Source organism: Alosa pseudoharengus, unplaced genomic scaffold, assembly GCF_046254945.1.
Source record: "Alosa pseudoharengus isolate Yale_2024_CS ecotype anadromous, Long Island Sound unplaced genomic scaffold, YU_APseudo_1.1 YU_APseudo_1.1_scf_6, whole genome shotgun sequence".
Taxonomy (NCBI): domain Eukaryota; kingdom Metazoa; phylum Chordata; class Actinopteri; order Clupeiformes; family Clupeidae; genus Alosa; species Alosa pseudoharengus.
Genome location: NW_027468848.1, coordinates 32,912,308 through 32,937,307, shown reverse-complemented (window position 1 = coordinate 32,937,307; position 25,000 = coordinate 32,912,308). Strand labels below are relative to the sequence as shown.

Sequence of the window (25,000 nt, the reverse complement as noted above, 5' to 3'; positions counted from 1 at the left end):
GTGTGTAAGTGTGTGTGTGTGCGTGTGTGTGTGTGTGTGTGTGTGTGTGTGTGTGTGTGTGTGTGTGTGTGTAAGGGTGTGTGTGGGAAGGGGGTTCACAAGGACACTGGTGGCTCTGCTGGCCAGCCCGTGTTTGAAGACCTCCATGGAGAACAGGCTCAAATGTCAATGACAACATTCACAGAACTTTCTAGAGCTTCTCGTTCTTTTTCATTTAATTTTTTTCAACCTTCGCTACGGTTGAGACACAAGGACTGTCTTCTCTTTACTCCTTTTGCCTGATAGATTTGGCCAGTCTTCTCATCTCTTGAATTTTGTTTGATGGAATTTGCCAACTCTCTCTTCCTCTTATTAAAACAAGAATATAATAGAAACACTATTTCTAATTCGATTAACTAAGTACTGTAACTTTTTTTAAATAAAAAGGGCCATAAAAAGGGTCACTGTGAGCAGGGTGATTCTGGAGACCCAGGACCAGCAGGCTCCTGCTGGGACCAGCTACAGCATGTTCAGCTCCACCGCAGCGGCTCGTCTCAGTGTCGGTCGCCCGCTCGCTCAAGTCTGCCCCAGCGATTCGCCTCTCAGTGTAAACACTCCACGGGAGGAGGGGGTGGGGAGGGAGGGGGGGGGGGGTGTGTGGAAGCACGACTCAGGACTCAGGAGACGGTGTTTACAACATGAGGTCATCTGGTGAGCTGCTGGACAACAGCGTGGCGAGAGACGGCGAGACGCGGCCCGAGAGCAACAGCTGGTCAACAGCAGGTCAAACCAAGCTACTCCACTGGGGAACAGACATAGTGTGACCCTTCAAATCACACTAATAATTTCATTTATTTATTCAATGTAGGTTTTTCTTCTTTTTTTATCAAAGCTACGTACAGCACAGATGCCCATTTACTTCAATGAAAAATAATTCCACCCACAGTTACCAATACCAGTACTCACTTTTTAAAATTGAGTGTGGTTAACCAGTTCTGATAAACCAGATAGACTGGTTAACCAAGGTGGTTTTCCAAAGCAGGCCAGTAACCCACTGCACTAGTGAAACCACAACGGATGCTGCAGCAGTCATGCTGGGGTCATGCTCAGATTAGCCTGTGTGTGCTAAGCTTCCGAGGAAAAGACTGTTGACAACAACTCCTGAACAACGAAGAGACAGAAAGACGACCCGACTTTGCAGACTGTTAATCACCCTCCTGTTTGTGTGTGTGAGTGTGAATGCCTGTGTGCCTGTGTGTGTGCACGTGTGTGTGTGCACGTGTGTGTGTGTGTGTGTGTGTGTGTGTGTGTGTGTGTGTGTGTGTGTGTGTGTGTGTGTGTGTGTGTGTTATAATGGTTTATTTCCTTGACAGGAAAAGCTGACTGCGCTCCACACCCTTATAAGGCCATTGCTGTCAGTGAGCTCTGAGAGCATGCAGCTGTGGGCCCCTACAACCAGATTACAAATGAAACCACAATCATTTCCTGCTGCTGACAGGCAAAGACCAACAACAAAAACACTCCTCACAAAATCTCCAAATAACAAGCTGATCCGTTGTTGTCTGACCAAGCACACACACACACACACACACACACACACACACACACACACACACACACACACACACACACACACACACACACACACACACACACACACACACACACAGACAGACAGAGACAATTCTAGAAGCACTATATACTTATAAAGACAAACAGGACTACAGTGAGCCTGGCTATCAAGACTGCTTTGACACAACAGACTGGGAAATGTTTAAGCAGGCAGCCACTTACAACAACCAGACAGACATAGAGGAGTATACAGACACTGTAACCTCTTACATCACCAAGTGCATCGATGATGTGACCCACACAAAAGACATCATCACTCGGGCTAACTGGAAGCCATGGCTGACAGGGGATGTCCTCAGGCTGCTGAGGGCCAGAGACAAAGCCTACAGAGCTGGGGATGAAGCTGGCACGAGAACAGCGAGAGCCAACCTGTCCCGTGGCATCAAGGAAGCAAAAAAGGAATACACTCACAAGATAACCACCCACTTCAAAGACAGCAGGAACGCACAAAGCCTATGGCAGGGCATTCAGGCCCTCACGGACTACAAACCCGCGCCACAGAGCTGCGAGAGCAACATCCCTCTGCTCAACAACCTGAACCGCTTCTTTGCTCGCTTTGAAGCACAAAACAGCACCTGCCCACAGAAGACCCATCCCCCTCTACATGAGCAGCCCCTGTGCCTCTCTGCCGACAGCGTGAAGAGGACACTTGCTGCTATCAACACCCGTAAGGCAACAGGTCCAGACAACATCCCTGGTCGTGCGCTGAAGGACTGCGCAGGGGAGCTTAAGGATGTCTTCACAGACATCTTTAACACTTCCCTGAAGCAAGCCATCGTCCCATCTTGTTTCAAAGCTGCCACCATCATACCTGTGCCGAAGAAAACTGCTCCATCCTGCTTCAATGACTACCGCCCTGTGGCACTGACACCCATCATCATGAAGTGCTTTGAGCGGCTTGTCATGTCACATATCAAATCCATTCTCCCCCCCACCCTGGACCCCTTCCAGTTTGCATACCGAGCCAAACGGTCTACAGAGGATGCAATCTGCTCTGCCCTCCACCCAGCCCTCACCCACCTGGAAAAAAGAGACTCATATGTGAGATTGCTGTTTATAGACTTCAGTTCTGCATTCAACACCATAATACCACAACAACTCATCTGCAAACTTGACAAACTGGGACTCAGTACCTACCTCTGCAACTGGCTACTGGACTTCCTCTGTCAGAGGCCTCAAGTAGTACGTGTTGGCAACAATACCTCAAGCAGCATCACACTGAGCACAGGGGCCCCCCAAGGCTGCGTGCTCAGTCCGCTGCTCTTCACCCTGCTGACGCATGACTGCACTGCAACCTACAGCAACAATCACATAGTGAAATTTGCTGACGACACAACTCTGGTGGGTCTCATCACCAAGGGCGACGAGACTCAATACAGGTTGGAGGTCGACCATCTGACCACGTGGTGCAGGGACAACAACCTCCTGCTGAACGTCAGCAAGACCAAAGAGATTGTTGTTGACTTCCGGAGAGGTCACACCCAACACCTGCCACTGACCATCGACGGTGCTGTGGTGGAGAGAGCGAGCAGCACCAAATTCCTGGGGGTGCACATCAGTGAAGACCTCTCCTGGACCACCAACACAGCATCACTGGCGAAGAGAGCTCAGCGCCGCCTGTACTTCCTGCGGAAACTCAGGCGAGCAAGTGCTCCACCAGCCATCATGACCACGTTCTACCGAGGCACCATTGAGAGCATCCTCTCCAGCTGTATCGCTGTGTGGGGCGGAAGCTGCACTGAATACAACAGGAAAGCCCTGCAGCGCATAGTGAACACAGCTGGAAGGATTATTGGTGCTTCACTCCCCTCCCTGAAGGACATTTACACCACCCACCTCACCCGCAAGGCGACCAAAATTGTGAGTGATGCAAGTCACCCCGCTCACAATCTGTTTGATCTACTGCCCTCTGGGAAGAGGTACAGAAGCCTGCGCTCCCGCACTACCAGACTCACCAACAGCTTCATACACCAAGCTGTTAGGATGCTGAACTCTCTCCCTCCTCTCCCCCCTCCACCCTCAGCTACATAACATCCTGGACACTCCACTTGCACACTTGTACACTTTGCAACTTGTTGTTGTTGTCCTGAAAACACAACACTTCTGCTGCTCTTACATAACTTGCACCACTATGCCACTTTATTTCTCACTTAGGTCAAACAGAACTACCTCAGCCTTTTATTGGCCTGACTTTGCACTACTATTTTATTTTATTGACTGTCTATGCACAATTTCAACCAAATTTTGCTGCTCTTATTTTTTCATTATATGTGCCCTCTTATTTACTTATTTACTTACTTTTTTTGTTTACTTGAATGTTATGTTTGTCTGTGGACTTAAAATTGGTAAAATATGTCTTGTCTCCACCGTGGGATAGTGAGAAACGTAATTTCGATCTCTTTGTATGTCTGGAACATGTGAAGAAATTGACAATAAAGCTGACTTTGACTTTGACTTTGACTTTGACTCAACAATGACTAGCTAAGCACTGCATTAGGAGGTCAGTGCTTCACTTGTAAGTGGAAAGTAGCGTCATGGTTGTTCAGAGCGTTGTCAGAGTGGCAAATGAGGATGTGTGTGCTTCAGAAATGGTCTGTTGGTTGGTCTTTTGTGTCACTGGGTTGCTTAAGAGGTTTATGAGGGTTTCAGGGTTGATCAGAAGATTGGTAGAGCATCAAATGGTATGACAGTAAGGCATTAGATGTAATGCAACATTGTTGAGAATGTTGCTTTGTATGGAATCTTCATGTTGTGTTCATGTGTACTGTATGTTCCATTGGAGGTTTCCCTGTCCACTTAAAGAAAAGTTTGGGGAAAAGATTAGAAGCTCATTTGGGGGTTGCCAGGTTGGCTTACCTTTTCAGCAGACGTGGGCCTCATCAGGGACACTCGGTCATACTGCCGCTTAAGTAGAGCCCATAGTGCATCCAGACGACCCTGTATAAAAAAAACAGTAAACAGCCACTCAGATACCACTAAGAAGCTTCATTTTCACTCGAGAGCCAAGTTCAGTGAGAGACGCTATATGTACTTGTGCACACAGTAGTGTGTATAGCCTACTTACATGTATCTATCTCTACATCTCATATTGAACATTCACCCTGCTCTCTATTTAATCCACTTCCACCTACTTACATGTACTATCTCTACATCTCATATTGAACATTCACCCTGCTCTCTATTTAATCCACTTCCTCACTCAAACGTGACACGATGAAATTGCTGCTCTGTGCTTTGAATGAATGGAATGTTTGTGTGAATCGCGTCAGACAATGGAATTCTGTATGTATGCAATTGTAAATGCAAAATGTGGAGTGATTACTAGCTGTGAAATGCAGTGAAAGTGGAGATGTCCTCAGATATCAGTGGAATGTCTCTCGTCCAATCAGGAATTAACAAAAAATTCGACCGGACCTAACTGTGGACACGTGTATCCTGCCACCATTAGTGAGTACAGCGGGTCTCACCTTGATTGGCGTGTACCATTTGGACTCTGTGTGGGGGGAGGTTGGAGGCCTCTTCGGCTTTTTCATCATGGGCTCCTCCGCCTCCTCATTCACCGTCACCACCGCATTCTTGGCCATCTCCAGCCGAGCCCCCTCCTCTGTGGAACCTTTCTCACCCCAGCGTACCTACGGCAACACCCACAGAGTCATGCAAACAAGCACTCTAGCAGCACTGACCACTGACCTGTGCATGTAATTATAGGCCTTTTTCAAACCGTCTCTTCAGTGTTAACTTATTTAGACTACATAAACATACAACAGGCATGTTTTGTAGTTAGCTGAACATTCTTCAGTCATTTTAGCCATATGATATAAGGTGATGAACGATGATAAGGTGAGATAAACAAACCTCACATCCTCTTATTCACCAAATAACTGCAGTTGATTTTTGCAAGGCATGTTAGCTCACAAATAGATTGTATGCAACTATAATTTACTACAAAACAAACAATGAATTTCTAGACTGCAGTGTTTTTCTCTCAAGAGTTTACAATCTGTAGAGGCAATGTTACTTACAAATAGTGGTACATAAATGCATTAATAAAAATTAATCTAGCTGAGTGGAGTCAATTAATAGTAATATTAATAGTATATTAAAGTATATTAAAGTATGTCTGAGAACCTGGTTTTGTATTTCTTTTTTGTTCTCTTCAGTTCTCACCTTCACTCTCACACAAACCCCACAGCCCAGCTGCTGTTGCCATGGCAAAAAATAAATAAATAAAAATAACTAGGATATCAATTAGCATCACACGCTTCAGGCTGTAGGTCAAGCCATGGCAATCCACAGCACATTCCTTACAGCTCAGCAGCATGGCGAATCTCTCCCTCATAAGTCCCCTGTCTCCCTGTGAAAGAAGCCCCTACAGTAATTTCCTGTGTATTAGACGCATCATGTATAAACCGCAGGACAGTGTTTAAAAAAAAAAAAAAAAACACTTTAAACAGTGTTTAAAAAAACAAAACCATATTAATACCATATTAACTTCCCCTCTTGTATTAACCTCATAGCTTAAGAAATTTTGCAAAATCTGTGTATAAACTTGGCTAATAGTTATTAAGGTATTTGGGGCACTTGTGGGCATGAAGGCAGGTGCGTTTCTCAGCTTACGAACCTTAGAGAGTCAGCAAATAAACTGCCTTCTATCTGTCTGTGTGTTATAGTATATATCATGTAGCCACCCCATGCAGTTTTCTAAATCTACTGTATACTATACATTAGTACAATTTATATATCTTTTTTCGGGGGGGGGGGGGGGGGGCATAATTGCCAGACATGCTACTTTGTCTAGACCTCTTTGTATTTTTGTAAAGGTGTGTGAAGGTGAGAGAAGGAGAGTGCTACGGTCTGGTTTCTAACATTGCCCCGACATCCAGTCATCCATCCTGAGGGGGCACCAGCTATGGAGATGAGATGATGTGTCTGAGAGAATGAAGGCTGACTAGGAAGACAGCCCCAAAGGGAATGGAAAGAGGGGAGTATGTGTGCAAGTGCATGGATGCAGGTGTGTGAATGAGAGTGAGTTCACATGTGCATACGTGAGTGTGGGTGTTTGTATGTGTCTGTATGTGTACATGACTGTGCTCATGTGTGTCTTCTCTGAGTGAGAGAGAGAGAGAGTTGTGTGTGTGTGTATGTGTGTGTGTGGGTGTGTGTGTGTGTGTGAGTGTGTGTGTGTGTGTGTGTGTGTCCTGTCTAGCACTCTCTCCTCTCTCCCGCACTCCTGGGAGCAGCTCTGGCGAGGTATCACTCCCCGAGGTTTGTTTTATTTATTCATTCATTCAGTTTTCCATCAGCGTTACACTGATGCCAGCATCTCCTCAGGGTACCTGGGCACGGAGCAATGAGAGGGGGAGCAAGAGAGAGACTGAGACAGAGAGAGAGACAGAGAGAGAGACAGAAAGAGACAGAGAGAGAGAAGTGATAGAAAATGATAGTGAAAGGAAGTAAAATGAATACAGACAGACAAACAGAATGAAAGACACATAAAGGATGCACACATAAAAAGGAGAGAAGAAAAGAAAAAAGAAGAGAATGAAAAGAACTATGATAGAAAAGGTAAAACTGAGAGGAACGTATTGACATATAGAGAATACAAAAGAGGTGGATAGAGAAAGAAAGAAGGAGGGGTAGAAACCCGCTGAACAAAAGGTGCTTGACAGCAGTGAGGATCCCTGGGATGAATTCATTATGCTGGCAGGCATCACTCAATCCACACCCTCCCCCATTACTCTCTCTCTCTCAAACACACACACACACACACACACACACACACACACACACACACACACACACACACACACACACACACACACACACACACACACCAATGTCCATCCTGTCTAGTGACAGACAGGCAGGAGTCAAGGCTGGACTTGGACGACACTGCCCGTCATGTCAAAGCCATCAGCCATCCCAGACGAGCCTCCAAGAAACAGCTTTGAAAGCTCTGCACCTGACGTCAGAGGAGCACGCTCACAAAGTGTTCAAGAGCGTAGACACCGAACGTGAACAAAAGTGACAAGGACTAGAGGAGTTGGATGTAAAAAAATGTCCCTCCTCAACTGTTATGTATATAGACATTGAAGACTGTGTTTTCTTTTTGGGTGCAGGGGAGAAAGTGCAGCTTCTCCATCTACAGTGTATGAATAAGTCACGTGAATAATGTGTGGACATCAAACTAGTGTTGAGTACAAATAAAGGTAAAGGTAAACCAGGACAAAAGACAGATATTATTTGAATGCACCTCAGCTTAAGCCACTCACCTCCATGCGTTTGATGCCCCCGGCACCTCTGCCTCCGTAGTAGGAGGCGTCCACAGTCGGCCACTTCTTCTTGGGCGAGAGGTCCTCCTCTGGTGGCTGGAACGATGAGGGGGGCAATGCAGGGGTAAAGAACATGTCAGCATGCTGGCACATACTCAAGCACTCCAAACACATCTATAGCAATGCACTCTGTTGCCCATTTGATCAGTGTGATACACTAATAAGAAATGTGTAATAAACTGATAGACGCAGACAGAGATAGATAGATAAATAGATAAATAGATAGATAGATAGATAGATAGATAGATAGATACATACATATATACATACATACACACACACACCCATGCAGCACATTCATAGATAGATAGATAGATAGATAGATAGATAGATAGATATATAGATAGATAGATCATGAGGGTGATCTCTGTGTACTCACAGGTGGAGGAGGAGGGGCTGGTCGAGGTGGGGGATCTTTGATGACCTGAGAGAGACAGGAAGAAAAGCAAATACCTTATCTGAGGTCATCACAGGCTGATGCTACTGTGACAGCGCCATAGCGATGAGACAAGACAGAGTGAGGGACAGAGGGGGCGTAGGGGGGAGTGGACGGGGAGTGGACGCCGCCATTGACATCATCATCATCCTCATCACCATCCTCAGCGTTAGCAACATCTTCATCATCATGCCCGTTATTTACCGGTAGCCTGCTCTGTGAAGCGCTAAGGCAGACATTCACCCCAGTGTATTTCAAGTTCAGCCCAAGAGTATGATTATTATGCTGATACGCCATTAATTGGAAGATCGTGGTGCCAAGCAAACAGTTCAACCCCCAGTGCAAAATAATGCCAGATCAACTTGTTGACGGGGGGAGCTTTGGGAGGGGTGAGGTGGGGGAGTAGTTGGGGGTTGTTAGTTTGGATGGGGAGGGGCCGGGGCATTTGGGGATGGTGGCGGAGTGCCGTCGTTTATCTGTTAATTAATTGGACGAGGTTCAGCAGGCCCCAGCGATCCTGAGGAGCTCATTAGCCCCAATGATATGCGGAGAGGGGGCTTGGGCTGGGGTCCAGACTTCATCTGGACGCGCAAATAACACCCGGACCCTCCTCTCTGGTAAACGCACGCGGAGTCATACACATCATCCATCAAATCTACAGCCACTCACATACACATGCGAAAGGTAAACATGCATTACACATGTAAGATATAAACATACAATACGACCTACACAAAAAAAAAATGCGCATTCATATCAGAGACTTATATATGCATGTAAACTCAACACAACCTTGTTTGGGAAATCAACACACACTCCCACACGCAGATGCGCTGCACAGACATACTCTCTTGGCCGTGTTTGTCGGTCATATGGGAAAAAGCACACAGAGCCTGTGTTTCAGACAGCCCCCCTGATGCAGAGACGTCCCGCGTGCGTCATCACTCAAGTCCAAACTGTCTGTCTCATCTGACCAACACACGCGCTCAGGGGACAAACAGGGATCAGGAGAAGTGTAAATGTGTGTGTGTGTGTGTGTGTGTGTGTGTGTGTGTGTGTGTGTGTGTGTGTGTGTGTGTGTGTGTGTGTGTGTGTGTGTGTGTGTGTGTGTGTGTGCGTGTGTGTGTGAGGGCTTCTGGCTTTTTTGATCTGACAGGCAGCACACTCACCCCAGCAGTCTGACGCAAGACAACAATACACCTCAACCAAGAAACGGACTGAAAAAAACAACAGTAGAAGGAAGTGGCCACCAGCACCTGCTGAACAGGTGTCACATTCAAACAGACTGAATTAGTTCTCCTTGTGACATGAAAAGGCAAAGCACGCACTTATGCAAGAGTGAACTTCAGCCATTTGCACACCACCAATGTGTGTGTGTGTGTGTGTGTGTGTGTGTGTGTGTGTGTGTGTGATTGTATTGTGTGTGTTAGAGAGAGAGAGACATACAGAGAGAGAGAGAGAGAGAAAGAGAAAGAGAGAAAGAGAGAAAGTATGGGAGTTTTGTGTGTGTGTGCGTGTGTGAGTGTGCAGAAGATCAATGTAATGTCACGCGCACGCTCCAAACCTGAAGAAGAAGACCTTCCCCTCATTCCTCGTCACTGTCACCCGGTCAGGTTGTGCATTTACCAAATGAGTCCCCTCAGCCTCCCTCCTCAAAAAGCTTCTTCATTATCACATATCATGGCTCTAACAGCTGTTCCGCTCACATTAAAGCACACTAATGCCGTAACGCCACTGTTGTCATTGAAATAATGGAAAATGATCAATTAGTGTTAATTAATTGCTCTTTGACACTCAACCGACTGTTGGCAAATCCAAGTAATGCGTGCTGGTGGGGTGTGCCGGTGTGGTGCGGTGATTACCATCATTTTAGCCAGACCTTACGCTAACGGATTACCTCCTCTCGCTCAGTAATTAAGCAGCAGATTTCATATTTCCTGGGCATATTGCGGGATAAATAAAGCTTTAAACAAATGGCGTGCTCGCCTGTTGGGGCTAACAAATAAAAACCTCAAAATAAAATAAATAAAACTACCTGACAGACAGATGTGCGGAGAGAGACTGGCGTTTAAAACCGTTAAGTGCAGTCGGTAATTAATCGCTAAAGCGCCGGACACTTAGCCATCTGATGGGCAGCTTGAGCCGCTGAACATACGCAGCGGCGGCAGCAGCGATCTGACCAATCAGCGGCAGCAGCTGAAACATTACCATATGGCGGCGGCGTAATTGTCCAATTGGAGTTTATAATCCGTTCATTTTAGTCCGTAATGCTCCCATGTTGTGTCAAGCTGTTTCCCAGCTTATCGTGACTGGGGTGAGTGACAAGTAGCATATTTGCAAATTAAAACGATGCACTTTCATCACCAGCAAATGAAGCTATTTGTGGAGCTGGGCAAGTACGGTGATCTAAGAGGTCAACTGGTGGAAAATATCACTGCGGTTTCATATGCTGGACTGATCTTGTTCTCTCTGTGTAGTCCTGTTGTCAGGTAAACTGGCCTACCACAAGACACACGAAAAATGCTCCTTCATATTTCATAATTAAAGGCTGTCTTCCTGACAATCTCGGATAATCAAAACTATTCTCAAAAATATTTTCACATAATGTATCTTATCTCTCTGAAACAGACAAAAAAATCAAATCCCTTTCATGCTAAATCATGAGAAAAATAAGGATAAGGATATTAAGGACAAATGAGACATCAGAAGTCCGTAGATATCATATGACTTCATCCGGGATGATAACAAGACATAAAGGATCTTCATTTCCCACTCCTTGGCCTGAGAGATTGGGTGTGAGTTTGCCCACTTTGGGCCTTTCTGTGTGTGGTTTTTTTTCATGGAAAAAAGGCAGGGAGTGAGAAAAGAGAGAAAAGAGTGAAAGACGGCTGTGTGTGTGTGTGTGTGTGTGTGTGTGTGTGTGTGTGTGTGTGTGTGTGTGTGTGTGTGTGTGTGTGTGTGTGTGTGTGTGTGTGTGTGTGTGTGTGTGTGTGTGTGTGTGTGTGTGTGTGTGTGTGTGTGTGTGTGAGTGTGTGTGTGTGTGTGTGTGTGTGTGTGTGTGGGGGGGGGGGAGGGATGGGATGGGGATGGAGGGGTAGAGAGAAGAGAGATCTGGCAGGGCCGAGTTTAAATATTAACAGCGCACACATGGCCCTTTCCGAGTGCCGAGTCCCTGGTGGACGGGAACAGCAGCTCCTGCACCAAGACAAACAGTGGCCTGGCCAGGCATGCTGCAGGGGGTTTACATTTTAATGCCTTTGTTGGTTTTCCAAAATATGCTTCCATCTCTGCCTGGACCAGGGCCCGGCTGTGCGCCACTTTCTCAAAGCGGGCCGATGCTGCTCGCTATGCCTGCCTGCCGATGCCATCGCTCTGTGTGTGTGTGTGTGTGTGTGTGTATGTGTGTGTGTGTGTGCGTGTGTGTGTGTGTATGTGCGTGAGTGAGTGAGAGAGTTTGCTCCTTGTGCACCAGATTCAGAGAGCAGGAGGCTCTTGGGCATGCCATCTGTAGTTGTTAGCGATGGTTTAGACTGATAATGCGATCTGGGCCCCCATTGTTCCTGTGGAAAGTGGGGAGTTGATGAACCAAAAGATTTTTTTTTTTTTAAAAGAGGGGCCAAGGCTGAAATTTATACTCACATGGTTCAAGTTGTGAACTAGTCACACTATGTGAAAATGGCCACACAACAGCCATGCTTTCCGGAACATTGCTTAAATGGTATAACATAAAAAGGATAAGCTAACAAAAAAAAAAAAAATGACAGGCAAGAATGTCAGAAGAGCAGCCAACACTGCCCTCATAAAGAAGCTGTCGACACATACTAAAAGGCAGGACATGGATCGAAACATACTTCCTCACGTGGGTCCCGTCCCGCCCTTGTTTTAGGAGAAGGACAATTAGGTCATTTTGGGTTGGGAGTCAGCGTTTTAACTACAAACACAACCTTACCTCACCCATCCTGTTCCTGCCAGAAACTAGCAGGCTTTGGCCAACACCTTGCACTGATCTGCCTCATCTGAACATCATCAGGCTCTGAACTGGCTCTGATCTGGCTCTGATCTGGTTCTGATCTGGCTCTGATCTGTCTGTGATCTGGTTTTGATCTGGCTCTGATCTGTCTGTGATCTGTCTGTGATCTGGTTCTGATCTGGCTCTGATCTGGCACAGCTCTGTTCAGCACCAGATCCGGTGCAGAGCATCAGCCCCAGCAGCTTGTTTTGAAATGGGTCACACCCTGAGGACGCGGCGAGTGGAGTTCACCTGGCCTGCGCCCAGCAATCCAGCTCTGTTCATTACGGGACCCCTTCCAGCACATCAGCGCTTGGCATCCGAGCCCGTCTATCCAGGGACACCCTTGGAAGGGTGCCAGGCAAGGAGCACTCACTTAAAAAGAGAAAGGCGGGGGGAGGGCGAAGGGGGTCTTCAAAAAAGGCAACACACGACACAGAAAAAAATAACAGGGGAGCGGACTGAGAATGAGGGGAAAGAGAGAGTCATCACTTAAGAGAGAGGGGGATTGGCAGTGATGGGCTCTTTTAACATCAAAGTTCCTGGGTTAAAAGGGGATGAGGGGTTAGATGCTTTCAAATGGTTCCCATTCAGCTCAGTGTTATCTTTAGAGGAACCAGAACCAAAAGCAGAACAAGAGCCCAGAAGCTTCTGTCAGTCACTACATGCGTACATACTACTAGCTATCCTTGATCCTTCTCACACATACACATGTAGCACATAAGAATTTGAACAGTGACAGATTTCTTGCATTTTGTGCAAAAAAGGTCCTTCCAGTTCTTAAACTACTAAACTAACGAGTATAGAAGGAACTTGACATCAAAGCGGAGGTTCAAATTGTATAATCTTTAAGTGCTCGAGCACAGGACCAAAACAACAGAACTCTTCACTGTCCAAATATTTACTAACAAGGCAAAATGTCCCGTGCATACACAGTGTCAGTGCTGCTAGGCAACAGTAGTTCAGTTCCGCAGTGTTTCAGTGTTGCCAGTGTCAGTGGTCTAGTGGTTCGGTGTTGAAGTGTTACAGTTAAAAAGTTACAGTGTCACCGTGTTAAAATGTTGGTGCTACAGTGTTACATTTACACTGTTTCGGTGCCTAAGAATTGTAGTGTTACAATATTACAGTGTTAAATATTGTCTTAATATAGTCTTAACAAGATTTGCTCTCGGGGTTCTCTGATTGAGAAGTGCAATAATATGCTAGGTTGCAGTGTTGCAGCGCTACGCGGTATGTTGTTCTCCTGTACTCACCACGGTGCAGCAGAGCGGCCAGAACCACCACATGAAGGCCAGGGCAGCCAGCAGCAGCAGCACCAGGAACACAATAAACACCACCCAACCACTCGACTGAGGAGGAGAAACACACACATTCACACGTTCGCGCACGTGCAGACGCACACACACACACACACACACACGCACACACACACACACATCAGGGATCAGGGAATAGTAACACAATAATACGTATGGCATGATACCACCATTCCACTCCACACAAGTCTATTAGTAACACAAAAATATATATTTTTTTTAAATATCTACCGGCACATAAAAATCCCAAAAAGGGCAAAGTAAACATACTTAATAACATAATATTATTAGTACCGGTATTAACTAACCTAACGTTTACTTTAAAATGCGGCAGCCGTGGCCTACTGGTTAGGGTTCGGACATGTAACCGACCGGTGGGAACGGCAGGATAGTGTGTGCTTCACTTCACTGTGTGCTGAGTGTGTTTCACTAATTTACGGATTGGGATAAATGCAGAGACCAAATTTCCCTCACGGGATCAAAAGAGTACAGTATACTTATACTTACTTAAAACATTTTATTAAAATTTTTTGTAAGGTAGGAATTCGACTCACACAGGTGGTGACATAGATGGTGAAGGCACTAGAGATGAAGGACTTGCCGCCATTGAGGCTGATAAGGATTTCCATGGACCTGGGGAACAAGAGATAGACATATTGATGTCACCCACACTTAGACTTACTGATGTCACCCACACTTTTTCATTTTGTGTTCAGTTTTCAGTGAACACAAAATAAATATTTTGTAGCGGCAACAGTCTACTAGTGTCTAGTCTTCAGTCAACACCACTGTATTACAGCTAAATATGTGGGGCATTTAAAATCAAACAGAAAATTATGAAAACGTATGAAAAAGTGTCATTGTGATGCCTTACAATTGCATAAGTGTGGTGTACAAAATAAAAATACAGAAATTGAACAAAAATAAAACATAAAAATGTTACAATAAATAAAGTAATGAAGAGCGAATTTCTCAGCATGAGCGCTTCTAGTAAAATTACAGTCAAAGACATCCACACAGCACAGTCAAGTCACTTTTAATAAACACTCTGATTCAATTAAAAGGCAAATTAAAAGCTGTGCTCTGCTGTCACTGGCCTTGCAGGCTAGTCTCGCCGCACAATGGATGTGCAGAGAATGACCCATATAACTTATTTACCGGTAACGGAGGAGGTAAAGGGAGCAATTAACGTGCTAATGATGAACGGCACCGTAATCTCCATATGTCTGTTACGCAGGATCCAATTACCACGCGCCTAATGAGAATCCAGGGCTGACTGAACGCCTCACGTCCTCCCCAAAATGGAGTGCAGGCGAGAGCAAGAGGAGGCTCTTGTCTTCTGCACGTGGCTCTGCTCGAACACAAAAAGGCTTGGTTACGGGTGTGAGAGAGAAGTGAAAATAACGTTGTCCCTGTGGGTTTGGGGTGTTGAGGTGTGTGTGTGTGTGTGTGTGTGTGTGTGTGTGTGTGTGTGTGTGTGTGTGTTTGCACATGCTGGTTTTCTTTCTCTTGGTGGGTCAGAGAAGCTCGCTCAGATTCAACCCCAAATTTGCATCCTTTCAATTATTTCATTCGCGCTGCCATTGTTTAGAAACGCTTTACTTGACTGTGATGAAAGGCCCTATTTCCAAGCGCTCGGGGCACCTACCGCCCTCAGAGATGTGGCAAATATTAGCGAAAGCTGTTGTGCTGTTTACACCAGCCCACCAGTACGTTTGTGCGGTTCATGGCGGAGTTCTCGCCTCTCCCTGTGCGTCTAATCTGCCCATTGTGAGAAGCTCCAAGAGGCCCGTGCATGTTAACTAAGTGTGTCTCCTGAATGGATGAAGGGAGAGGCTAATTTAGCTGACACACTCGATACAGCAAACGGGGAGGCAGGTTGTTAATCAAGCTGGATATGTGCACAGACCTAGGATCAGAGGAGAGGCCTTTCCCCCCTCTACACACACACACACACACACACACACACACACACACACACACACACTCTTCTGCCAAATGATTCTGTCTCCCTAGATAAAATTGGACACTCTCAATGCGCCATCACATCTTTTTATTCTTCTATTTTTTTCTTTCTTTCTTTCTTTCTTTCTTTCTTTCCATATCTCTTCCTCACTTTCTTTCTTAATCTGAATGCAAATAAGATTTCAGCAGGAGCGTCCTTAAAGCTCACAACCACCACCAAAGTAATGGAGAACTACAGTATGTGAGCTGCCAATCCACTAAGATCAACAATTGTGCATTTAAATCTATAAATCTAATCCACCCAATCTGGCAGCCGCAGACCAATCCACTACATCCACTTTGGAGAATAGGGATCTGTTGTCAGAATTTTGGCATATGACAGACACACATACTGCATATAGATGCCATTGTGTTTCTGAAAGAGGACAGCTGACCTGGGAGCCCCCAACCCATCCCCCACTCCCTAAAAACTTCTAAAAAATTCACTCCACTCCACTCTCCCTGGCAAGTGGTGGGATTTCGGTTACCAGATCCACTTCTCTCAAAGATGTCACAACAACATTAAGCTGATTGGACACTTGCATCTCAATCAGCGGGCACAGCCAACTTCGGCTATTCCCTGGCCTGGCTCCTCTGCTCTGCTCTGCGGAGGGGAGCCGATGTGTGTCACGGGCGTAATGTGGGACTGGCAGATGTTCGAGAGGGAAGAGCGTCACTCAGACCTCTGCTCTTGACAAGAGACAAACTCAGAGACGGCGACATGAGTGAGCAACAAGCCACTCTCGGAGTCACTGGAGACGCTTGAAGAAGCCTCTAGAACTTTTTGTGCTCTTCCACACCCCAACCTCCCCCCCCCCCCTCCCCCACCTCCCTATGTCCTGCTTCGTGTCAGAGGGGGTAGGCAGTGATGGGGAGTGTTTGTGATGTGTTGCAGCTGGCCGCCGTGACAACCATGTCGCTAATGGCTCCGGAATTTTCCTTAAAGATGCGGAAATGAGTGGCGTAAATTATTCAAGGGCCAACTTGTGTGTATCAGCTGCCAGCTGAACAGCTCTGAGTGTGTGTGTGTGTGTGTGGGTGTCTATGCAGGGCTGCATCACTATGTGACTGTCTTTCTACATATGTGTGGTGGACCTAATATAGAATTCCTTAGGAGGAATTTTACATTATATTATACATTAATACTGTATAATTCCTAAAGTATTATAATTATTTTACATTATGGGTAATTCCACGCAAAACTGTCACATCCATAACGCCAACACAATGCCATGGTATTTATTTGGCGTTGTGGATGTGACAGTTTTGCGTGGAATTGCCCTTATACATTTTACAGGAATTACACACAGGATATCCTCTTGAAGAGTTGAAAGAGGAAACCATGCAGTTGTGACAGCATGGTCTCACATTACAGCAAGATCTAAAACTGTAGGCTTTAGCGGTCCTCATAGTGCCAGTCCTGTTTGTGATATAAAATGTTTACAGAAAATAACCTGAAGAATTACAGTACCATCATTAAGACCACCAACCAATTTTACTTGCTACAAAGTATATGGATTTCTAAAGAATATGTTTTGAAGTCAGTGTTGAAATGAAAAGAAAAATGACTCTAAGGTGTAACAGGACCAGCAGGGGCAGGTTGGGGCACCATGAGGGCAACACAGGCTCTATCAGGCCTCTGACCCCACCGTCGACCACAGATGGAGGAGAGAGAGACGGCATGCAGGACCATAGCCATGAAGATGGGATTGATTATTGATGAGTCACGCTTGACTGGTCTGCTCTCCTCCCCTCTCCTCTGCCCTTAACTGCTCCATCCCTCCCTCTCTCCCTCCCTCTCTCCCTCCCTCTCTCCCTCTCTCCCTCCCTCTCTCCCTCTCTCCTTCCCTCTCTCCCTCCCTCTCTCCCCGCGTGAGTGCTTGTTGGCCAGGTGTCAGCAGGACCCCACTGTTATCTTTAGCCCCCAACCCCTGATTGTGAAAACGTAGGTGAGGACACAGACCCTGTGCCACTCCACCCCCAATATACCCAACCCCCGATCCCTCCACCACTTCTTCATCCACAGCACATGTACCCCCACAACCCCCCACACATACACCACCACCCCTGTTCTCCTCTACTCTCTAGGGGTAAGGCTCATTCCCACTAATGTGTGTGTGTGTGTGTGTGTGTGTCTATGAGTGTGTGTGTGTGTGTGTGTGTGTGTGTGTGTGTGTGTGTGTATGTGTGTGTGTGTGTGTGTGTGTGTGTGTCTGTGTGTGTGTGTGTGTGTAGTGGGTAACAGATGCCCCCCTCACACTCAGTTTAGCCACAGCAGCTGTCGCCACAGATGAGGCCCCTTGCCCGCCTGCAACAAGGGCCCACGAGGAAGGACGAGAGCGGAGGAGAGGAAGAGAGGACGAGAGCAGAGCAGGCCAGAGGATGCTCTGATTCCTGGACATCTCTCCTAGCGCAAGTCCATCCCCATCGGGACTCCACTCCAGCTCCGTCTGAGCTTCATTAGCCTACATTCAGAGCTGGAGCTGCCAATGGGGTTGGGGTTGGGGGTGGGGGGTTAGGGGGGAGAATGGAGGAAAATGGGCTTAATGTGTCCAACGCTGCCTGACTACACGTGAAGATTACTGCAAGTGAGTAACAGCGAGGGGAATGAGAGGGTTGATACTGGCGCGGGTTCCCCGGTTCCTCCTTGGTTGGCACTGGGAGAAGCGCTTCTGATGAGGTAATTAAGGGCGCATTCAAACTAGACTGTTTGGACCGATGGTTCGGTGATGTTTTGCTAATGTGAGCGCAGTCTACCGAACCCAGGTGCAGACTCGGGTCCGGACCAGGCGCCGCTAGAAAACGGGGGTCTGGGGTACGGTTTGTTAGAACTCCAGCGCAGGTCAAGCGCTATCTGCCGTTTTTGCAACGTTGCCAAGCGATATTGGTAAAAAGAAGCTAGTGTTTATGACATAAACGGACCCAGGTCCACAAACAAAAATGTAATGTGAACAGAGACCAGCTGGGTCAGGACTAGGGAGGAGTAATCGCACTCGGGTACGGTCCAGTTAAACGGACCCAGTGTGAATGCGGCCTTAGAACTCTGGTGTAGTTTGAATGCTATCTGTTCCAAAACCAGGAAATAAACTGCCGTTTTGCACCATTGCCAAGCGATATTGCTGAATAGAAGCTAGTGACATAAACGGACCCAGGTCCGCAAACAAAAATATAATGTGAACGAAGACCAACTGGGTCAGGGCTAGGGGAGAATAACATAACATACGGTCCAGTAAAATGGACTCAGTATGAAGGCAACCTAAGACTCCAGTCAATCCACTTCATCTAGACCCCACCATAGTCCAGCAATGAATCCCATAAATCTTTTTTTTGTGTAATGTTTTGGTGACAGCACTAAGGGGTCTGGTAGAGTGATAGTGATTTTAAAGATGATGATCTCATCATAAGGGCTTTTCCAAAAACTGAGAGAAAACATGAGAGCTCTGCCATCTGTATCTACTGAAAGCTCTTGTTATATTCATATAATATTTTATGAATTCCTCCCGCCTGTACGCCGATGAATTCCCCCTCATAAAAAAGAGACAAGGCCTCCACCGAACGAAACACTGGATTGGGACACGGCCTGCACCAGTCCCCTCAGGTATCCGGGCCCCTCACAGCGGCTCACGTCGAGTAGAGGACACGTAGCCATATTTAAGAGCAGATGATGCTTAAACGGCACAGCGCTGGCTCGCGTCCAAATGCTAATCTTCGCAGCGCTTAGCACCCTACTTCTGACAGTGTAGCGCCGCTTAAAATCATCAAAACGCTCAGACGGGAGTTTCAGGGATTTGATTCTTTGCAGAGGATCCTGGGAGGTGGTCTCGTGCATCTCAGGTAGCTGGCCGCAGGTGAGTGACGGCCGGGGGAAAGCAGGTGATGGTGGTGGTGGGATGTAGGGGGGGTGGTGGAGGGAGGGGGGCTGGCTGATGACAGGAGGTGTGTGATTGGCTCGAGAGTGCGGCGCACAGATGGAGAGATAGAGGGAGGGAGGGAGAGGAGAGGAGAAGAGGAAGAGGAGTGCAGCGGCTCAGATGCTGGCTGCAGGTGGCTCGCGGAGTGGTGTGTCGTGGAGCGGTGTGTCGCGGCAGTGTGGAGGTAAATTATTTACATGGGACCAGAGGCAGAGGGATCGGACGCATCTGTCGCACATCCTTTTAACCCCCCCAACACACACACACACACACACAAACACACACACATGCACACAGACTCCCCTCCATTCCTGCACCGCCAAACGTCCCCCTCCACCCCCCCCCCCCCCACCCCCCAACAGATGTGTTTACTCGCTGCTCATAGCAGCTAACCACTTAATGGGTCACAAGCGCAAGCCAAGAGTTAATTAAGCAAGGCTTTTCAAATGGATATCGTGTAGCGGAGACAGCCTTTTTGTTTATGATGCTATATGTTATGCACTAAGTGTTTTATAATAAGCTAAAGAGAACTAACAGTAAGGGAATGGGAGGTGTGTGTGTGGGGAGGGGAGTTACATTACAGTTACATTAAACGGTTCGATTACATGGTTACATTAAATGGTTTGAAAGAATGACGTCATTTGTAACCGGAGGGTTGCCCGTTCGAACCCCGACCAGTAGGAACGGCTGAAGTGCACTTGAGCAAGGCACCTAACCCCTCACTGCTCCCCGAGTGCCGCTGTAGCAGGCAGCTCACTGCGTCGGGATTAGTGTGTGCTTTACGTCACCGTGTGTTCACTGTGTGCTGAGTGTGTTTCACTAATTCACGGATTGGGATACATGCAGAGACCAAATTTCCCTCACGGGATCAAAAGAGTATATATACTACTACTACTATATATTTACATCTTAGCATGCCAAGTGTGCCATGCCAGGGACCTGTTTACCGCATGTCGAGTGTCTTGGTAAGAGACCTGTTTACCGCAATGCATGTTTACGTTCATGTTTATGTTTATGGTTCTAAGAAAACATTTTTAAATCAACACCTGTTCTGGACATACAGTATATTGGCATATATTTCTATACTGGTGTTTGGAGGTTAAACCAGGCACTCAGATTAACAGCAGAACTTTTTAAGAATTCATGAGGAATTGTTTTTTTATGCTCACAGCAATATTAGATCGGATGACCCCTCTTATTCCAGACTCCGATGGAAGACCACGCATCTCCACCTCATATTACAGTAGTGTGTGGGGTCATTTATGAAAGAGGAGAGAGGAGGAGGACTTACTCTCCCACTTCCTGTAGCATCGGCGCTGGGCAGAGCACGTAATCATCTCTCACCACACTGGGCACCTCATCTGGAAATATTAAGAAGAGAGAGAGACAGAGAGAGAGGAGGAGAGGGGGGAGTGAGAGAGGAGGAGAGAGGAGGAGAGAGGGGGGAGTGAGAGAGAGGGGAGACAAGTAGTAAGAAAGTGGAGAGAGAGAGTAGAAATATATTAAGATAGATAAAGAGACATTGAAATAGAAAGAGAAAGAGAGAAAGAGGGAGTTGGAGTGAAGAGGAGAATGAGGAGTGACAGGGGAAAATGTAAGACAGAGAGAGAGATGGAGAGAGTAAGAGAGAATGAGAGAGTGTGTGTGTGAGCAAGAGAGACAGAGAGAGAGAGAGAGAGAGAGAGAGAGAAGGGAGAGAGAGTAAGGGGAGTATCATTATTGGACTGTGAACTTGTTTCCAGATGTGCAACACTGCAGCCATCTGAGTAGGATGGACTGTGTGTGCGTGTGTGTGTGTGTGTTTGTGTGTGTGTGTGTGTGTGTGTGTGTGTGTGTGTGTGTGTGTGTGTGTGTGTGTGTGTGTGTGTGTGTGTGTGTGTGTGTGTGTGTGTAGAAGTGTGTAAGTGCATGTGTGTGTGTGTGTGTGTGTGTGTGTGTGTGTGTGTGTGTGTGTGTAGGTGCATGTGTGTGTGTGTGTGTGTGTGTGGGGGGGGGGGGGGGGGTACTGGCCAATGCCTGACTGAGTCATCCAGAGAGGGCGGGAGGTTTCAGCAAGGCACAGCTGACGTGTGCACACACTGCAAAACTTGAAATGGAAAAAATGTGTGCTTGTGTGTGTGTGTAGGGGGGGGGGGGGGCTAGTTCAGGTGAACCCTGTTTGGGAAAAATATCTATAAAGGGACATCAAATACTTCCAGTTATTGTGCTATTAATATTAGATCCAGTGGATGTTTAACTGCAGGAGTGAGCAAGCATCATCTTCATGAAGGTCTAATTTATAGTCTTCCCTTTCTGGTTTGTTTGCATACTGTAACTCCACACGGATTGACAGGCCAGATGTCTGAACAAAAGCAGCTCATGAACCGGTTGCCATGTCAAGGCTGTGCATGAGGTCAGGCGGCCATGCAGGTGTTTGTTCTTTCCTTCGTTCCATCTCTCAAAGGGTGGGGAACACAAAGCTCATGTGTGTGTGAGGGCATGTGCGAGCCACATGTGTGTGTGTGTGTGTGTGTGTGCGTGTGTGTGTGTGTGTGTGTGTGTGTGTGTGTGTGTGTGTGTGCTGTATGGGTAAGAGAGTTTCATTAAAAAGCCGCTTTGATGTGGTGAATAGACTGGTGTGAGAAAAACCCTGGAGTGGCTTCAACAGGAGTCACTGTGCAGGTGACAATTCACGGTGGGCGATCACAATAGCAATAGCAACATGCTGCCTGTACTGTGCAGTGGATCTTTAGAACAGTAAACACATACATGTATAAAATATATTTACTGTGCTAGTGGTGTGCTGTTTCTGAATTTGAACAGAAATGTAGGCTACCTTTTCAACAAAGCAAGGGGTTTCCATAGAGAGCAATCTCTATTTATATACACGACATCTGGAACAATACAATACAGAATACAACTGTTCATTCATTCATTCATTCATTCATTCATTCATTCATTCATTCATTAATTTTCTAATTCTCTGAGTTCAAAGCCATATTATAAACTGTGATCCATTGGCCAGCCCTGCCAGATTCCTACTCACACTGTTGATCTAATGTGGCTTAAGATCTCAGATGCTGCTCTGGATTGGGGTCTGGAGATTGTGGCTATTGGCAGCCATGTCTGAGGCCTCATCTATCCCATAATAACCACATTAAAAAAACACCACAGTGGGGTTATGGCTTATTTTTATCTGGCTGTGGAAAGATCAGCTCAAGCCTTGATTGATGGCGGTCAGCGACTTTCGTGTCAGCCATGAGCCGCCGGATTCTTATCAAATGATTGCTCCGCACGCCCGAAATAGAACCAGCGCGAAAATGTGGCAACGGCGATAAAGGAGAAGAAACTCCAGAAGAAGTGAACAGAAGAACAGCTGCAAAGGAACGTGCATGTGAGAGCAGCCATATGGGTTCAGGCAGAGCACGTTCTCTCACTTCTGGAAAGTTCCGTTTCCAGAAGCACGTTTGGGCTGCTTCTCTTGGTTGATGAGTTGAGATACGAGAGGAGTCGTGGCAGTGGCCATGCCAGAACAGGAAAGGGAAGTCTCAACTCCAACACTCCAGCACGGTCCCGAGGCAGATGTTGCCTTGTTTGGGCTTCCTTCTCCTTACAGGACAGACTGTATAACTGCCCCGACTGCCACTATTGCCACTACTGCCCTAGTAGGACAGAGTCCAGGGGCTCAAACCAGTGTCTTTAAAACCCAATTCATATCCTAGATTCACAACGAGACGAGCTGCAATGAACCAGCACACATGTCCACATAAACTATGGATTCACACCAGTGCAACAGCCCGCAACAGCACCAGCGTTTCCATAACAATGCCTTTTTTACACCACTCGTTGTAGCCAGATATTAACTAGCTGACTAGTTGGCCAGCAAAGTTTACCAATTAGCTGATAAGCCAACAGTCAGTAAATCTGTGTTTGTTTTTGTAACTTTAGAAACATACCCAGTTTGATTAATGTTGTGAAGACACTGGTATTTTTCAAAACCAAGCTAGTTAAGAGTATTACTCTGCTTCTCCTCTGGCAAAAACTCTGACCTGACACCTCTGCTGGACTGACTGAGTGACAACACGTCACGAATGCCATGAGGCTAAAACCTTGCAACTGTGATTTGACATGGAAAATCTTTTGAAACAGAATGATACATAATGGATTGTTACTAAAAGGAGAAGAAGTGAAAAAGAAGAAGTGATCTAGAATGGAATTCCAAAGTTCCACCAAATGGAATACAGCCTTGCTTTGTGGAACGACAAGGAACAGCACAAAATGTTATCGAGTAAAACAGGAGTGGAATTCAGTAGAATGTTCTAGAACGGCCTGGGCTGTTGTGATTGGCAGTGTGTGAATGCAGTAGTGCAGTGCAGTGTGATGCGGTACTCACCATAAGTGTTGCCTTTGACCTTGAAGCGGCACCGGGCTCCATCCTTGGCTCGGCCCAGCGTGAAGCCATTCCCCCTCACTACGATGTCAAAGGACTCTGAGGATGCACACCAGTTGAGGGGAAAATAAGAAGCAGCTCCTGGCCCCAACCAGCAGAGTTCAGGCTTTGTTTCAGACACACACACACACACTCTCTCTCTCTCTCTCTCTCTCTCTCTCTCTCTCTCTCTCTCTCTCTCTCTCTCTCTCTCTCTCTCACACACACACACACACACACACACACACACACACACACACACACACACACACGCATGTGCAGTATATACACAGCACTCTATAATTATAGTATATGATATATAGTTAATATATAGATATTTAGTTACATGTTAACAAGTTAAATGCATCACATACACACACACACACACACACACACACACACACACACACACACACACACACACACATTTCAACCAGCCTTAAAAGGCATTGTTTCCACAATGAGCACTCACGGTTGGCACACACACTGGAGGGCTCCACACTGAGGATCTCTGTGCATGATTTCTTCAGGATCTACATAAATAAAGCAGAATTTAGTTCAAGCCTGTCCTCGCCATCTCTCGCTTATCAACTATCACTGAAAACAAACACACTGGCTCATATTTCAAAGCCATCACCCTTTGTGTTGGTGTGCTTGTGTGCTTGTGTGCTTGTGTGTGTGTGTGTGTGTGTGTGTGTGTGTGTGTGTGTGTGTGTGTGTGTGTGTGTGTGTGAGTGGTTTCGCATCGAGAGGAAACAGGAGTGTGTGAGAACAGTGTCAGGTCTTTATGAGGAAATTATGCACAAGTGTCACGTCAACATCCCCCCACCATGCACCCTAGTCACACACACACACACACACACACACACACACACACACACACACACACACACACACACACACACACATCACGCTTGCAAAGCAGGCTAAAAGAGACGCGTCATTATCATATAAAAAGGGCCGCAGCATTGCG

The 25,000-nt window shown here is 46.6% G+C and overlaps 1 protein-coding gene across 1 annotated transcript in view; it reads right to left on the bottom strand.

The window, feature by feature from the left end:
* antxr2a (ANTXR cell adhesion molecule 2a) overlaps window positions 1-25,000 on the bottom strand; it is a 71,574-nt gene that overhangs the window by 34,295 nt on the left and 12,279 nt on the right. The window contains exons 8-16 of the mRNA XM_076270256.1: window positions 24,500-24,560; window positions 23,992-24,087; window positions 20,911-20,980; window positions 14,259-14,337; window positions 13,642-13,737; window positions 8,323-8,367; window positions 7,884-7,979; window positions 5,079-5,243; window positions 4,468-4,548 (exon numbers count right to left, since the gene is read on the bottom strand). Of these exons, the coding sequence (XP_076126371.1) occupies window positions 4,468-4,548; window positions 5,079-5,243; window positions 7,884-7,979; window positions 8,323-8,367; window positions 13,642-13,737; window positions 14,259-14,337; window positions 20,911-20,980; window positions 23,992-24,087; window positions 24,500-24,560 (789 nt within the window). The remainder of the gene's footprint in view (window positions 1-4,467; window positions 4,549-5,078; window positions 5,244-7,883; window positions 7,980-8,322; window positions 8,368-13,641; window positions 13,738-14,258; window positions 14,338-20,910; window positions 20,981-23,991; window positions 24,088-24,499; window positions 24,561-25,000) is intronic.